At 41.2% G+C, this 17,912-nt stretch overlaps 2 protein-coding genes across 2 annotated transcripts in view; one reads left to right on the top strand and one right to left on the bottom strand.

The window, feature by feature from the left end:
* Positions 1-13,218: 13,218 nt before the first annotated feature.
* LOC127517314 (prostaglandin D2 receptor 2) lies at positions 13,219-16,517 on the bottom strand. Its single transcript, XM_051902761.1, has 2 exons — positions 16,290-16,517; positions 13,219-15,194 (listed from the first exon to the last, which is right to left on the bottom strand). The coding sequence occupies exon 2, from the start codon at positions 15,190-15,192 to the stop codon at positions 13,903-13,905; it is 1,290 nt and encodes a 429-aa protein (XP_051758721.1). The 5' UTR covers positions 15,193-15,194; positions 16,290-16,517; the 3' UTR covers positions 13,219-13,902.
* LOC127517112 (von Willebrand factor A domain-containing protein 7-like) overlaps positions 15,952-17,912 on the top strand; it is a 67,924-nt gene continuing 65,963 nt past the window's right edge. Inside the window, exon 1 of the mRNA XM_051902321.1 lies at positions 15,952-15,984. The gene's annotated coding sequence lies outside the window, so the exon portion shown is untranslated. The remainder of the gene's footprint in view (positions 15,985-17,912) is intronic.

Raw genomic sequence — 17,912 nt, forward strand, 5'->3', positions numbered from 1 at the left:
AGTATCCACCGGTGTGGTGACTGACAGCCACACATTCTCCTCAAAACATTAGATTCATCCATGCCGATGCACAACCCACGTAAAGATGATAATTCCGCAAATAACTGCAATTGCAGGTTTCAAACAGTTTTGCGACAAAGAGGCACAACTTACGGACTGCAGCTTTAAATATACACAGATAATGAGAAAAGCTTACGGTTTTTATCATTTAGATAAATGTCACAACCATTAACAAAAACATTTCTTATAATAACTTATAATAAAGAAAGCATTTTCTTACAGGAATGTTTTGTTTATGGTTGTTTACTTTGTGTGTGTGTGTGTGTGTGTGTGTTAGTTTCATTTTTATGGACTTTTAGTTTCATGGACACACACACATTATTACACATTATTACATTAAAAACAAGTTCACGAGTTCACATATCCATATAATTAAATAGAGTAAAGTTATGCATATTTGGCGTGCTGTCTGGGGAGAGGGCTCCGAGCTCAGAGTACTCCCCCCGGTGTGGTAAAAGTAGATAGAACTAGAAGTGAGGAGATGGAGTGGAGGAGGGATGCTGATAAACTCTCAGATGAACAGAGGTAAGTCTGCTGAATTTATACCTCTTGACATTGGTTGAGTTGATTAACTGAATGCTGTCCACCTGTGCTAATTAGGTTAATTATCTGAACTTGCTCCTCCCGAATTTTGTTAATAAAACATAATTTCATGAGTTCACATATCCATATAATTAAATAAAGTTATGCATGTTTGGCGTGCTGTCCGTGGAGAGGGCTCCGAGCTCAGAATTTTGGCCCGAACCCAGAGTACTCCCCCCAAAAAGCAAAAGAGCAAAGGACAGCCGCCAGACTAAAGACCCCCAAAAGACGCTGAGAATTGGCTTACTGGCATTTCAAGAAGCCTGGTCGCTTGACCAGGAGAGCCCATGTTGCTACTAACAGGAGCGTATCACTGTACCAGGCGGACGGGCCCTACTAGCCGACAAACGATGGGTAGTTGAAATTTGGAACAACCGATCAGGAGGGCTCTCGTGACATCTGATGGGAGACCAAGGCTCCAGGAGACCAATGCTCTTTGTATCAGATGCGTAAAGCCCTACCGGCCGATAAATGAGGAGCAGTATGAGTTAAACCGTCCGACCAGGGGGGTCCGTGCTGCCTCTCACGGGATCGCGCATCGCCAGGTAGACGGGCCCTACCGGCCAATTGACAGGGAGTGCGTGATTTGGAGCGCCCGATCGGGAGGGCTCTGGTTACGTCCGACAGGAGACCAATGCTCACGGTGTCGAACGGGTGAGCCCTACCGACCGAAAGACGAGGGGCAGCGTGGTTTAGGAATGACCAGCCAAAAGGGGCCAGGAGAGCTCTCGCAGCATCCGATGGGAGACCAAGGCTCCAGGAGACCAATGCTCATGGCATCGGATGGGTAAGCCTCGCTAGCATACAGGTGGAAAGTAAAGAGCAGAGACTCGACCGGGAGGCTCTTGCAGTGTCTGACGGGAAACCAAGGCTCCAGGAGACCAATGCTCAAGGCCTCGGACGGGTAAGCCTCGCCGGACAAGGAAAGAAGCACGGACCAGGAGGCTCACGCGGTGTCCAATGGGAGACCAAGGCTCATGACATCAGACGTGTAAGCCTCGCTGGTGGACAGGCAGAAAGTAAAGCACAGAAGAACGACCGGGAGGCTCTCGCGGCATCCGACGGGAGACCAAGGCTCCAGGAGACCAATGCTCAAGGCCTCGGATGGGTAAGCCTCGCCGGACGAGGAAGGAAGCACTGACCGGGAGGCTCTTGTAGCATCAGATGGGAGACCAAGGCTCCAGGAAACCAATGCTTGTGGCATCAGACGGGTGAGCCTCGCCGGACAGAGAAGGATAACAAGATGGAAGCTGACCGGGAGGGCTCTCGCTGCATCCGACGGGAGATCAAGACTCACTGTGTCGGACGGGTAAGCCTCGTCAGACGGAAAAAGTTAAAAAGATGGAAACTGACCGGGAGGGCTCTCGCTGCATCCGACGGGAGATCAATACTCATAGCATAGGACGGGTAAGCCTCTCCGGACGAGGAAGGAGAAAAGGTGGAAACTGACTGGGAGGGCTCTCACAGCATCCAATGGGAAATCAAGACTCGCAGCATCGGACGGGTAAGCCTTGTCAGTGGTGGAGAGAAAGTTTTTTTTTTTTTTTTTCCCTCCCCAGAAAACTGAGTTTCAGCAGAAGCAGAGGAGACATACTGCTGCAGCAGAGGACAAATTTAGCTATAGAACTGGGCTTCTATGGGAGCAGAGGGGACATCGTTGCTGCTGCAGTGGAAGGGTCAGCCAGACAAACTGAGCTCCTGCGAGAGCATTGAGATAACGATCTGTTCAAGGAGAGAACAAGCTGAAGCTGAAGCTGGAGAATTTGGCTGGTAAGGGTTCGTTGAGCTTCTTTAACATGGAAGCGATTGGATAGGATATAGATCCTTAAAGCCTCTGATGGCCAGCGACTGGAGTGTTTGAATCTGATGCTCGGAGAGGCCTTTTGGGGCAGCTGTGGTTCCTTGCCGCTGTTGCTTCTGGCTTGCTTAGTTGGGGACACTTGATATTCAACAATATTTTGATCTGCTTTCATTGTCTTCACTGCACACCATTGTTTGCAAACTGAACTGTCCTGAATGATGACATCACTTTTCCTTCAAAGCTGTTGTATAGATAAATGAACTATATGAATAACTAATGGTTTTATGATGGAATGAATCAATACTGAACTTACTTAAGCTAGACAATGGCACCATTTTCTTCTAGAGCTGCTGTGCAGCCAAAATTATTTTGCTATCACTGTAGAGCTGCCCTGACACAGCCTGCATGTAAAAAGCTCTATAAAAGGTGACTTGATTTGATTGCTGCTCCTGTGCATAACAAATAATTGTAAAAGTGAATAGGTTGGTTCAGGGTCCACCTTTGGAGCCAGCGGCCTGAATTTCAGGTCAAATCTGTGCTCTGATCTTGCTGGCGACCTCCATAAGCAAACAAAACGATAATTGTAACAACAATTTAATAAAATAATGCATAATACTGACACTTCATATTAGGGTTGCATGGTGTACCAGTAGTATTGTGATACTAAAGCTTCAAAATACTGGCAATGCCATTGTATTGGTAGATTTGTCGGTACGGTAGTACTGTAAGGAATGTTGTATGTGCGGCAGGTACACTTCGTTTGAACGTGCATGCCTGCAAAAACATTCAAAGAGACTGCCGTTGCCTGTCTATTGTGCCCTGTGTAGTAAATGCTGTGTAGAATTAGCGCCTTATTGTTCCCCAATGTTTCACTTAATCTTGCAATGAGATAAAGTTGTTTTTTCGTGCGGCATTTTTTCAGGAGAAAGGTCTGAAGTTATTTTTATTATTATTATTATTATTTAAAAAACAGCAGCTCAAGCATCACTTAATCAACATCATAATATCTTTATATAAGAATGAATTCTCAGTTTTCCTCAGTCATTTGACCACTTCTGGAACGGGTGTAATTGTTTATTTCTAGAAACATCTTTGCTAAGATGATTCAGACAAATGCAATTCAATTCATCTATATAGCGGCTTTGCACTCGTTATCAATCATGTCATGATTCTTGTCAATTGTGTTTTTTAATTAATTTATTTATTTTTTATAAATATTATTGTATTATGTGTTTTAGTACTCCTCTCCAGTCAAGGTTGGAAATTTCATGCCAGCAAAAATGCTCCTGATAGTTCGTGACGCGAGCAAGAGCGTCGCTTTTGTTTAGTTTCTAAATGAATCTGTTTTGAACAAATCGGGCGAGTCGCTGACTCACTAAGCCTCATTAATTTTTTTTTTTTTTTTTTCCAATTGTAATTGAAGTGCAAATGCATAAATGCTATTTAACTTCATGCAGCTTTTGCTACTGTACATTGCTGAATTTGTTTACAATGATTCATTTGATTGGTAACAAAAGCCTGTTCTCATTCTCATTAATGAAGTATTCAGAGAAAAATCCGGTCTGCTTTCATATATTTATGAAAGTTTAGTTCATTTAGTATACTGCATGGTAATGCGATACTTCAGCTGATATAGTATTATCTAATGGTATTAGATAATTTGTTAATAGCATTTAACACTTTAAATAAAACTGTTGCAACTGGTTGGTAAAATGTTTTTCCATGCATGCTTGAACTGACTATGGTGCATTTACCCTTCTGACCAGTAGACATCCCCGGCGTGTGACGGTCCGAGCGAAACTGTGAATCATTTTTTCGAAGCGATGGTTCAATTGATTTAGAAGCTTTGTTTCTCCCATCACTAGGAGGAACCCTCAACTCAACAGTTATTTTCATCAGTTATCTGAGTCTATTACATTAATTATCTTATACAGATGTCATGGAATTTATTTGAATTCTTTAGTGAGAACGAATGCGTGTATGAATTTGTCTTACCAGTCTGTGCAGAGTCTCTTTAACCATAGTGAAGCTGGGTTTTGAGTTACTTCAAAACAGAAACAAATTGATTACGAACTGAAAATTACATAGCGTTATGTTTTATGTTTATTTCAGGACAGCGCTGACGTTAAGTTCTTATTAATAATTCTGAGTGCAACTATGCGTGCAATCTGACTGCACATGATGTCCGAGCTGTTTGTACGCGTGCGTTTAAGATAAAAGGAAGCAGCGCGTTAGATCGGAAAAGGCAAATCTATGAAAACGGTTCGAAACATCCATTTCTTCCAATCAAAATTGAGTATCCAGATAGCATAAACTGTGCTCGTGATTTAGCGACCAAAACGAAGCAAAATTCAACCAAGGAAAACGAAAAAGATTTGAGCTGTGTTCTTACGGTTTTGAGCCAGTGGGGTGGAGAGTGCACAAGCTGGCCGAAAATGAATCTGCGGCGCGGCCTGACGCTGGAGGAAGGCCCATTCCTTTGCAGGAAGAGGGCAGCATTGCCCGAGACATGAGCTTGGCATTTGAGGGGCTTTATTGTCCATTTCTTTATGGCCGGAAGGATTGAATGAGCCGGAGATGAGAAAGACGGGGAAAGAGATTGCGGATGTTTTGCCCGTGGTAGGCCTCGGCATACTGGGCCGGTTTGTTTGGGCTGACACCCGCGAGATAACGCTGAGGGATCGGCGGTGGTGCCGTGTGGAGGATAATCATTCTTTAGGCCAGAGGATTGAGGTAAGATTCCTCGAGGACGAAGGATTTTTCATTTTTTGAGAGCTCGATTTTGGACATGTTGGGAAAGTAGGGCGGGTCCTAATGCTGATAAACTCTCAGATGAACAGAGGTAAGTCTGCTGAATTTATACCTCTTGACATTGGTTGAGTTGATTAACTGAATGCTCTCCACCTGTGCTAATTAGGTTATTTATCTGAACTTGCTCCTCCCGAATTTTGTTAATAAAACATCATTTATTATAAGAAATGTTTTTGTTAATGGTTGTGACATGTATCTCTAAAAGATAAAAAAAAAAAATGCCAAGGTGTTGCTGTGGCTGATGACATATTGGTGATGACCAACGGAGGTGACAGAAAGCTGATGTTACAGAGTCATGGCAACAAGCGTCTGAGGAGGAGCAAGAGTGCCCGGAGCACAGAGGCAGAGCCGGAGGGAAAGAGAAACCTGTAGCTGTAGGGGTGGAGGGACTGAGCGTAGCAGAAGGCTCGTAAGACCGTGGTGGAAGTAGAGTGACGACTGACCAAGGGGGAGCCGGTGGGGCGAAGGAACCCGGTGGAGCCGCAGGGTCGAGGGTCTCTGGTGGAGACAAAGGTAGGAGGAGCCAAGGAGGATTGGACGGTAATTCCAATTCCCAACAGGTCGATGATACAATTTCAATGCTGTCTAGCAACAGCAATGATGAGGAACAAACTGATTGTTCAGGGTGGGATAGGGTGGGAGGCAGTACCTCTGTGTCCAAATCCACCATTATTCCCTCAGCTGCTGCTGTCGTTGGCACACAACCCTGCGATGGCCGGCACTGTCTGTTCCTCTTCGGCACTGGCTCACTCTTTGAGCTGGTTGGTCACTCTCTATCTGCGGGGGGCTCTCACGAAATCTCCGCCGTCGAGGGTAGTGGTGGGCTGGGCTCTGGGTCTGGCTGTATCCTGGACCAGAAACAGATGCTCTCCAGACACCGGATGATGGCCTCCCTCCAGTCAAGTCCTGAGGTGTCTGGGAGGTCTACAGGGAGGTGGTAGTTGGCCCCGATCCAGAAGAGCGATTTGAGGGTCTCGTTGTTGTAGGGGCATGTGATGGCAATTTGACAACTGTTCCTTGTAACAAAAATAAAAAAATAAAAAATCAACGCCTATTTGGGCAATCGCAGCAAACTTTGCTGCATAATCCATCTCTTTGGTCTGGTCTTCTGTTAATAAGATGTAGACAGACACCTGCTGCTCAGCCTGCCTTTCATGATAAAACCAACAACTATCAAGACTGACTAGCTAACACTATTGTTTTCCCTTGACAGTGCTCTTTTATCAGATCAACATCATATTTGGTCAGTCTAATCTAAAGGCCTTTGAGACGTTAAATTGCGCAATTTTTCAGCGCTCCAGAGATCCAGGACGCGTGGAGAGTTTCTCCTTCCTACTGGATGAGTCTGTGTCCAACACTACCATCTACATCACAGGAAGTAGCCTGACATTCAACCTACGCAGCCCGACAGGTAAACTTTTAGTAGAATGCAAACCACATATTATTGAAAACCAAATGAAAGCATTTTTGTTAACTAAAATAAAAATGTAACTAACATAAAAATATTTTTTGTAACCAAACCATATTCATTATACAAAAATTAGGTGTATTTGAATGAGAATATCAACATTGAAATGTTAATGTAGAAATTAGACAATGTAGAAATACAATGGGATTCATATAAAATGAAAAGTAAAAATAATAGTATTTTAAAATAATAGTTTACATTGAATTAACTTAAATACAAATTTAACAATTAACTTATTGACTATACATTTATTTTACAAACCATGGTGAATGACTAGTGGCAGGAAATAGAACAACAACAAGTCCAAAATGAGTCCAAAACAGAGTGCACATGTAACATATCGCCCCCTCCCGGAAAGGCACGTCCTCGCGCCGTGGAGAGGGGAAGATGAAGATGAGATGCAGAAGATGGTGTAGGAGGTGGCTCAGGAGGCGGACGGCTAACCGGGAGGAGGCGAAGTGCAGGAGTCCAGGGAGGTGCAGAAGGTGGTGAAGTCCAGGGAGGTGAGGATGGTGGAGAAATCCAGTGAGTAGCCTTGAGCAGAGGAGTCCAGATGTTGCTCCAGGCCACAGCCAGGACGGCGACCCACGGCGGCGTTGCTGGAGGGAGGAGCCGAGGTGGTGAATCGCTCCAAACAACCTTGGGAAGGCGTGGAAGCAGCGGAGCCGATGTAGATGGATCCTGGGGCGAAGACAGAGAGCCGAAGGAGTGGAGTGATGCCGATGGTCTCGAGGTCCGCGACCATCGGCATCACTCCACCATCGGCATCACTCTCTGTCTTCGGTGGGGTCGCGCTGTCTTTCCACGCCGTCCGAGGGTTCCTGGCTGGGCACTGGAGTGGGAGTGGGACTGGCGTCATTGTCGCAGAAATCCACGGTCATTAACGATCCACATGACGCCAGTACCCACTCCACATACTCGGAGAAGCTCCCTCGAGGTCCTTCCCCGGACAGCAGCGCTTTGGTGGCAGTGTTCAGGCCCGCAAACAGAAAGTTGCAAAGGCTGCTGTCCGGGTAATGTGTCAATGGTGCTAGGAGCAAAAAAATTGTCCAAATGTTCCTCGAGGGAGCGGTCCTTCTGCTCAAAGCAGAGCAACAGAAATGCGGGTGTGTACATTGTGACGGTAACGAAAAGTGCAACACGAAAAACACTGACACGGAAAACAAAAAACACGCCGCAATCTGTCTTAACTGTTTGGTCCGGTATTCTGTTACAATAGCTGGTGTATTAAGCACACGACGAGGAGATAAAGTCCAAACAAGTCTTTTACTAGATAATCCACAGAAGAATACAGGAAAAGGCAGGAACATACACCAACACATACATGAATGATACCGGACAACACTGGACTGAAAACATAGGGTATATATACATGGGATAACAAGGTAGGTAATTAGACACAGCTGGATGTGATGATGAAGTGATCAGTTATCATGGTGAATGACTAGTGGCGGGAAATAGAACAACAACAAGTCCAAAATGAGTCCAAAACAGAGTGCACATGTAACAATAATATTAATATTGAACCACTGTACTCACATGAACTGATTTAAATATGTTTTTAGTACATTAATGGATCTTGAGAGAGGAAATGTCATTGCTGGCTATGGAGGCCTCACTGAGCCATCGGATTTCAACAAAAATATCTTAATTTCTGTTCCGAAGATTAACGAAGGTCTTTCGGGTGTGGAACGGCATGAGGGTGAGTAATAAATGACGATTTTTGGGTGAACTAACCCTTTAAAAAAAAAAAAAAAAAGTATGCTTATTTAAAGTCACCATGTCATCAAAATGGACAATTCTCTTTTTGGGGGGAATATTGCTGTATTTATTATAAATTATTTATCTGCGCACATCATTATTTTTTGAAATTCATTTGCCCTCGTAATCTTTAATCAAAATAACTTCCCCTCCCACTTGCAGCGACCTCTTCTCTGATGATGAGAGGGCGGGACAACCTGTCACTCACGTGAGATCACAGCAATAGCAAACTACAACCATCCACCGATCCAATCAATTCCCAATTGACAAAATCAAGTCCCGTCCTACATCTTTTCTTGTTCGTGAAACAGTTTCACTCGGATATGTGTCACAATAAGGAACTCAACTAAAATATCTTAATTTGTGTTCCGAAGATTAACGAAGGTCTTACGGGTGTGGAACAGCATGAGGGTCAGTAATAAATGACAGAATTTTCATTTTTGGGTGAACTAACCCTTTAAGGACAATGACAGTTATACAACATTAAGCATTATAGTATGGAGCAAATTTCACTCCATACTATTGTCTAAATAATAATTTATGCAAAAGACATGATGTGCACATGAGTAGCCAATTTCACATGCATGAAACCTAATTCACCTGCACAAAAACCAATTCACGTGCACAAAATAAAATTCTATAGTCATAAAATATGTTTCACTAATGCAAAACACAATTCACAGATGTACAACTATGCACAAAAAGTTTTGAATGTTTAAAATTTACGAGTTTATCATTGAATCTGAATGTGCAAATTGTCACGTGTGAATGGCGTGTGAATGGCCTTGGATTTATATGTGTGTTTTGATATTTTCCTGGCAGCGCTCTCCTCCCAAATAGATCAGTCGTACTCTTTAGCCAAAAGAGTGGTGGAACTATGACACATTTTTGTAAGCCAAAACCCAATAGCAAGTTAGCATTTTAGCACTTCCGGTTCCATTGTACTGAAGTCAATGAGTTTTTTAAATGCGTTTTTGGTTAAACGGCTGAAATAAGGTCCATGGTGAACACAAGCTATGCATACTTTAACGTTTTATTCTACAAGATAAAATACATCAGTATTACCTTAACTGTGACTCAACACTGTTACGTGTCTTGAAAAAGACGGTTGCTAACAAGTGGCTAAATCGGACTACAGAGGCTGTCGGTGACATTACACGACATCATACTGAACAGGTAAGCTCAGTCCGCTTTTACAGCCTTATGCTTATTATTGCGCTCTTACAAACAATTCTGATTCAAACTTTTTGGTAAAATGTTTTTAGAGAGTTGTCGGAGGCTTAGTGGTGGTGACGTTGAAGTTGTGGGACCTTGGTGTAGTTCGTTTATAGCCTATCTTTAGCTTTTTGCTTCTAGTGACTGCATTTAGGCTTGTGAAAGTGATCTTGATGGACAAAACGTGTAATACCGGGTTCAGACTACACAATATTTTTGTCGGTTACGATAGTCACTCTGTCAGATTATACGATTTTTACACCTAAAATCTTGTTGTGTCATGGACAAAAAACGTCAGACTACAAGACCATTCATCACCGTCTTTAACCACGTGTGTGCTGTGATCGAGAAGGCTGGACTATTGACTGACAAAAGGTGCCTTGAGAGTCTTGTAGTCAGAAAAGCCCAAAAGTGGACACACATCTGGATTGCATGGCTATTTGGATTTCCTGAGGTAATATATGTTTTATTTGCCTTTTTCACTCTGTTGCAGTAGTCGAGGAAAAATCATAAACCCAGGAGTGTTGATGCCATAGCTCCACAAACATTTCCTCCATTGTAAAATTCCACCGAAGTTAGCAGGAACGATATTGTCTCTCTTTTGTTTTGGCATGTTTGAAAGCACGTAGGAAGGCACTTCTGTGCTTCTATTGGCCAGTTACACCCGTGACGGAACTTGTCATGGATGACCGAAAAAAAAATAAAATAAAACATGCTAGTGTTTCTGTCGGTTCAGCATCGCAGACGCAGTTTACCAATCCCCACAACTCCCTACGTCAAGCAGATCATGGCAAAATCAGGCTAAAATCATGTAGTCTGAACCGGGCATAAATATCACTAGCTTTTGTTGATCACAGAGCTTATTTTTTGCGATAATCCAAAAGCCTGCAAAAATTATATTGGGTTTTTGTCGAGGGAACCAGCGAGATGCTAACTGCCGATTGGCTTAGTGACTTCATAGTTCCACCACTCCATCAGATTTAAGCTTATCAATCAACCAATCATAATCATGTGAGGGCATGCCTACCTGGATGTTACTTTATCAGCTTTTGGCCACAGTTCAAGTCATGGTAGAGCAGAGGTATGTGCAGTTAATCGGTTCATTTCTGTGTTTAACTGATCTTCTTTAACTTCAGTAAAGCAATAGTTTATTAACTGCTGTTTAGTCCATAAACAATTATTTTAAGTATTCATGAATTCTTATGTTTACTTCATAAACAATTAAAGAATTATTCATTATTCATAGGATTTTAGATTCATAAACTCCATAGAAAGCATAACAATGTTTTGAATGATGAGAGATGTTGTAAATTAATAGACGATTGTGAAAATATAATATTTTTGGGTATTTTTCAAGTGGCCTCTTGTGTTTTTTTAATGAGGATAGGAAAGAGCGGTCACAGCAGAGTGTTTGTACCTGTACTTGCATGTCATATCCTGTCCACCACACATTCAACTGATGATGATAATGATGTGTATACATTGGAGACCATTTAGATTTCATTTATGGTTTGCTTCAAGTTTTATTGTTTCAGATTTCTGTGGCAAATGATGTATGAAGTTGCAGAGATAACCTACTGGAGACCTTACCATTCCTACTGTAATTCTTTCAATGCATTAATGTTGCAAATGCAAGCCATCCATTTTTGACAGTTGTTTCAACAAGAGGTTGAAAGTCATGCTTTGTTACTGTATTAATTGTATCCTGCTGACTATATGTACACGCTCAAGACATAAAGCCCTGCGATGCATTATTAAATGTTCTTGTTTTATGTCAGAATTAAAAGATTCAAAGACATTTGCTACAGTTGGTGTATACGTTTTATTGATATAAAAGTTTCTGAATCCTTTGGGAATAAAGTCTATATAAAATGACTTGGCCATGATTAATTGTATTGTTCCTGTTACATATGAAGATCATGACCTGACAATCTCAAGAATGAAGGATCACAGCATTTAGTACAGACATATCTCTCTTCTTCCATAGTTGTGCTGACTCATCAGTGGTGAAAAAGATGACTTTGCACTCTGGATGCACCACATCTTTAAAACAAAACATTTCAAAATCCTTGATTATAATGCATTATAATTGTCCCAAAGCCTTGTTAATGTTCATAAAGACTTCATCCTTGTCTGTAAGACTATACATTTTAATATTAGAAACAGTGTTATAGTATAAATTGGATGCCAAAAAATATTAATGTTTTAATCTTAATTTATGATTCTGGATAATCTGGATTTTTTTTTTTTTTTTTTAAATACTAAATTATTAATAGAACATTTTTTGTCAGAACCTCAAGTAAATTACATATTTTGTTTGGTTGTCTTAATGTTTTGTTTTCAGAATCATGGGAGAATCGTGATCTCTATGTCTATCTCTAAAAAATACAGATTATCCAGAGTCATAAATTAAGCTTAAAAGAAAATATATCATCTAATTTATATGCTACTATTAGCACTAATATTAAGATGTAGTCTTACAGACTAGGATGTAAAAATCTTACAGACTAAAATGAAGTCTTTATGTAACCTACATTAACAAGGATTTGGGGCAATAGTGCATAATAATGGAGGATTCTGAAAGGTTTTCTTATTTAAAATGTGGCGCTTCTCATCCAGTGTGTGAAGTTTTGCAAACCACGCCCCTTTATGCTCTCACAGCGAAGAGCACAGCATCTTGTCGACATGTTCCCCATACGAATGAGCTACAGAGTTTGAGAGGGATGTGCACGCAACATAAGGTGGCCATTATGCAAATATGTTAATTTGTGACGTGAACTTAACGTTAATAGGATTCCAATTACAAATGACTCATTTAAGCTGTTCAGAGTTGTAGCCCATCTGCTTCAAGGTTCAACGTGTTGTGTTTTCACAGATGCTCTTTTGCATACTTCAGTTGTAATGAGTGGTTATTTGAGTTACTGTTGCCTTTCTATCAGCTTGAACCAGTCTGGCCTTTCTTCTCAGACCTCTGACATCAACTTTTGCTCATTGGATATTTTCTCTTTTTTCAGTCCATTCTCTGTAAAGAGATGGTTGTACGTGAAAATCCCAGGAAATCAGTAGTTTCTGAAATACTCAGATCAGCCCGTCTGGCGCCAACAACCATGCCACATTCAAAGTCACTTAAATCATCTTTCTTCCCCATTTTGATGCTTAGTTTGAACTTCAGCAGATCATCTTGACCATGTCTAAATGCTTAAATGCATTGAATTACTGCCATGTGATTGGCTGATTAGATATTTGCATTAACGAACAGTTGAATAGGTGTACCTAGTAAAGTTGGCCAGTGATATATATCCATGTCTTTCTTTATTCTGTGGAATGCAATATGTATTATTAATAGCAGAAGGTCCATACATTTATATACAATGGTGGCCACAAAGATTTTCAATGAATATCAACTTAAATTTATAATGAACATAAATTTGTATGTAGTTTTTTTTAGGATGCATTTATCACATTTTTTCCCCTTTTGACAATTTGTCAGCCCTTTCACTGTATGGAAAAGAACAGAATATACATTCTTCAAAACATTTTATTTTGTGTTCCACAAAACATGACATAACAATACTAAGAAATTCTGAAATTCATTTAATTTTTGTAACTATTTTACTTGAATTATGCTGATAGTATAATTTGTAATGACAATTTGTAATGACAATTAGAAAAGATGTGCAATAGACAGCCGGTAAAACTGTTTTATCATACAGATTTTTATTTTGTTTTATTGTACAGTAGTTTATGTTTTCTAGTTAAAAGTTGTGTTTCTAGTCTGTAATCTAGTTAAAGTAGTTTTTTCCTTGATAAAAAGACAATGCCTGAGTGGCCTGGGTTAAAATTAGCAGAAATTTTGTGTGTGTGTGTGTGTACATATACTATATATAGTCAGTAATCTGAGCAATGTGAGAGAACAGAGACAGGAATATGGGCCATGTTTCTTTGTCTATGATTGAGGGATTTTTGTTTTAAGTTCATTTGTTTTCAGCAGTGGCAAGGACATACTCTCTTTAATATTCTCAAAATCACAACAACCTCAGAGATAATCCAGTATGACTATGGCTTAAATCAAACCAGGAAAGAGACAGAGAAAAAGATAAAGGCTTATAAGGCCATCCCATGAATGTAACCTCTAGTTGGTAGACCGTAGTCCATTCAGAAACATCAGGTGTCAATACCAGGTAATGTTAATTACATGATGAAGTTACATTTTGTCATCTCTTTCTATCTCATTTGTGGGACGGCTTTTAAAGCCGAGGAGGTTGATGGAGCCCTGGGAGTCATGCTGGATGCGGGGAACTCTGGGAGGGGTTGGAGAGCTGAGTGAAATGGAAGACCATATATCTTTTTTCCTCATTCTTTCAGTAACCAGCATTAATGGCCCAACTTCCTCCACCAGCCCTTCGTAAAGCACCTCTAGACTTTGGCGGATTCGAGTGCAGAAGTTTGGACAGCTAAATGTGTAGATAATTGGATTCAACACAGAGTTCAGGAAAGTGAATGTTGTTGCGATAGGTAAGGACACCTCCACCCGATCCACAATCTCTGTCTTGTACTGAGCCGTCACTTCCAGTAAGCAGAAAACATGGTAGGGCAGCCAGCAGAGAATAAAGGTTGCGATCACAGAGACGACCATTTTCGTGAAACCTTGCGAGAGTTGAGTGCTGTTTTGTCTGCCTGGTGAGTACAGGCTGCGGAAGAATTTTGAGGATCTCTGTTTGCCATTGCTTACACCCTGCCGTCTGCTCTCAAGCCTCTTCCTGCGAGCCCGCAGCTCTATAACAAAGCATGCGTAACTGACGGCAATGACCAACAGCGGCACGACAAACGCCAGCAACGCTTTGGACACTGCTGTCGCAGCCTGACGCACCTTACAGTTGTTATGCAGCGTGCTCTGGGAGGAATAGAGTGCAAAATTATGATAGCAAAGTTTGCGGCCGTCCTGCTTAAGCACGACGGAACGGAACATGAAATAAGGAATCGCGTTAACCGCCGCTAGCGCCCATCCTAGGCCGCAGATCTTCCATGCTGCCGACACAGTGCGACGGTTCTGAGTCCACACCGGCTTAGTCACCAACAAACAACGGTCCAGCGATATCACAGCCAATAGGAAGGCAGAAACAAACATGTTGATGAAAAAGATTGAGGCCTGGGCCACACACAATGGTCCGCCCAACTCCCAGCTGTGGTCCATCAGTAGGTAATAAGTGAAAAGCGGCAAGGTTAGTGTGGTTAGGAAGTCCGACAGCGCCAGATTAAGAACCCACACTGCCGCAACTGTCTTGTGACGAAGACGGCAACCAAGCACCCACAGCACCAGTCCGTTTTCCAGGATCCCCAGAGTGGACACCACACCATGCACACTCACCACTGCCAGGTTCACTCGAGTGTCATTGTTCAGGGTGTGAGAGATCATTGTCTGCAGAAGGGGACAGTGGAGCTCCGAGGTGGATGAGTGGCCGAGGGAGGAATTAGGAGAGAATGAGGAAGTCATTGCTGTCACAAAAAAAGAGAAAAAATATTAATATATTTTTTACAGCCATCTAAAATGAAGCACATGGATCAAAAAATGAAACCTTTATTATGTAAGCTTGAAATGTGTTTCTTGTTCTTTCTTAAAGTTTAACATCTTCTAAGACTGGGGTCCGCGGTGGTATTGTAGTGGATTTGACAATTATTATTTGATCTAAGAGATTTTTTTGAAAGAAGTGTATTATGCTCACCAAGGCTGCATTTTTGATAAAAATATAGTAATATTGTGACATACTATTGCAATTTAAAATACCTGCTCTATTTCAATAGATTTCAAAATGTAATTTATTCCTATGATGGCAAAGCTGAATTTTCAGCATTATTACTTCAGTCTTCAGTGTCACATGATCCTTCAGAAATCATTTTAATAATTCTTTTAATAATTTAATCCTTTAAATCATTTTAAATTAAAATACCAGTTAATTTGACAGTGACAATACTAAGTTAACTATGTAGATCACAAAAAGAGTTTACAAATTTCTCACAACAGAAAATTTTCCAACAATTTCAAAAAAAGATGAAGGAAGAAGTAGAGAATGTGAAAACAAGCAAATAGGAAGCTGTGGTGAATACTGATAATCAGATGAGCTTTGAAGTTTAGCAGACTGTCTACTTAACTGCATTTACAGTAATACTCTAATGAACCGTCTTAGTCTCTTAACTGTGTTAGTCCTGTCTGTGAGGTTTCTGCTGTCGCTATTTTGACTTCAAAACACTTTCATCCAAGACTTCTCTACAATAACATCATCCTGAGGTATGTTGAAATTTTGTCTTGGTTTAGGCATGTGTAAGGATGACCGAGTCACAGCATTTATCACTGGATTTTGTTTTATGTTGTTATTTCTGAGTCAAAAAAAAAAAACAAAAAAACAAAACAGCAGGCAGACTATAGTTTATGAACAAATTCACTCATTCTCTTACATAGTATTTAAAACACATAAATTTTACATTAATTTACAGTATCTGAAAACAAAGGCTTTCATAGTGATACATGTTATAGTGTTGAGATCAAGATTCATTATTGGTATTACTATAAATAGGTACTTATCTCACACTTACAGAGTAATTGATGTTTTAGTAGAAATGATCACTGTACGATGACTACCATTCGCACATCCTCCATCAGTCATTCATAAAAGGGTTGTTGCGGTTAATATTCCTCAGGAGAATCTTGGTGTTGATGATGTAAAACTACTACAGTTTCATTCAGGACTGATAATGGATCTCATTTTTTCCTTGGAAAAAAGCTTGCCATGGGGCACTTGAGCATGTCATGGCCTGCCTCAATGAGTCTCTCCAACAACAACATTTACTTAGAAAAACATGGAAAGGGTTGTGGGAAGATCAAAGAAAATCTTAGAAAAAAGAAGAGTGAGCAGTCAGGTTCATGTAAATTATAATGTAACACAGCAGGTGTTTACTCACCTAAGACATAAAGATTGGTCTTCAGGAGAAATTGCCTGAAAAATTCAGTGATTATATAGATTAATTATTCTGTGTAATCATATTTTAGCAAAGAATCAGTGAAAATAGATTTTGTTTATGACATACAATGGGGTCCAAAAGTTTGACATCACTAGTCTATTTCCATTATGCTTCTATTTTGCTTCAGTTTTTTTTTATTTATACTGTGTTTCGAATTATTATGCAAGTGACGTATCATGGGATTTCAGGTGATTTTTTTTTTTTTTTTTTTTTTTTTTTCATTCCTGTGTCTAAAACATAATTTTGTACTGTAGTTTTCAAAGGACAGGGTGTATCATAGTAAGAAGCAATAAAGAACTGTAGAAAGGAGTAGGTGTTAGTGGTAGTGGCCGTAGAGTAGGTCCTTCTGTCACATGTGTCACGATCACTGTCTGTTCCTGTCAGTTCCTGGACTCCACTCCACTCCACCTCCCAGTAACGGTTTTGGCGAAGTCTTCTGTAATGATGGGTCGGCAGAGCGGGGATCCATTTGCAAGCTTTATTGAGAACAGTATTTACACAGGTAGACAGGGGCAAAGGCAGGAACATAAACAAGGGCAGGCAATGGTCGAGGCAGGCGGCAGACAAACAGAATCAGGGTACAGGCAAGGATCAGGGCAGGCAGCAAACAATCACAGTCCAGGAAACAGGCAAAGATCAGGGCAGGCAGCAGAGAATCACAAAGAATAAACAATCCAAACGGAAACCAGGAAAACAGTCCACAAGAAAACGCTTAGTAAAGATCACCAGGGCAAATCAAGACTTCGCAAAGGGGGAGGGGGAGGGGGTGGGGGTGGGGGTGTGTGGGGGTGTGTGTGGGGTGTGGGTGTGGGTGTGGGTGTGGGTGTGGGTGTGTGTGGGTGTGTGTGGGTGTGTGTGGGTGTGTGTGTGTGTGTGTGTGTGTGTGTGTGTGGGTGTGTGTGTGTGTGTGTGTGTGTGTGTGTGTGTGTGTGTGTGTGTGTGTGTGTGTGTGTGTGTGTGTGTGTGTCTTAAATAGTCCAGGTAATGATCTGCAGGTGTGTGTGGCAATTGGTGATTGGTGCATGTGATTGGAAGGGAGGATTATGGGAAGTGGAGTCCAGGAACTGACAGGAACAGACAGTGATCGTGACAACATGACAGTTCTGCTGTTCATAATTTTTGTTTTCCTATTGCATACAGACAACAGCTGCTCATAATGTATGTGTGTGCGCTTTTTAAACAGTGTTGGACAATGCA

Source organism: Ctenopharyngodon idella, chromosome 1 (assembly GCF_019924925.1).
Source record: "Ctenopharyngodon idella isolate HZGC_01 chromosome 1, HZGC01, whole genome shotgun sequence".
NCBI classification, from domain to species: Eukaryota; Metazoa; Chordata; class Actinopteri; order Cypriniformes; family Xenocyprididae; genus Ctenopharyngodon; species Ctenopharyngodon idella.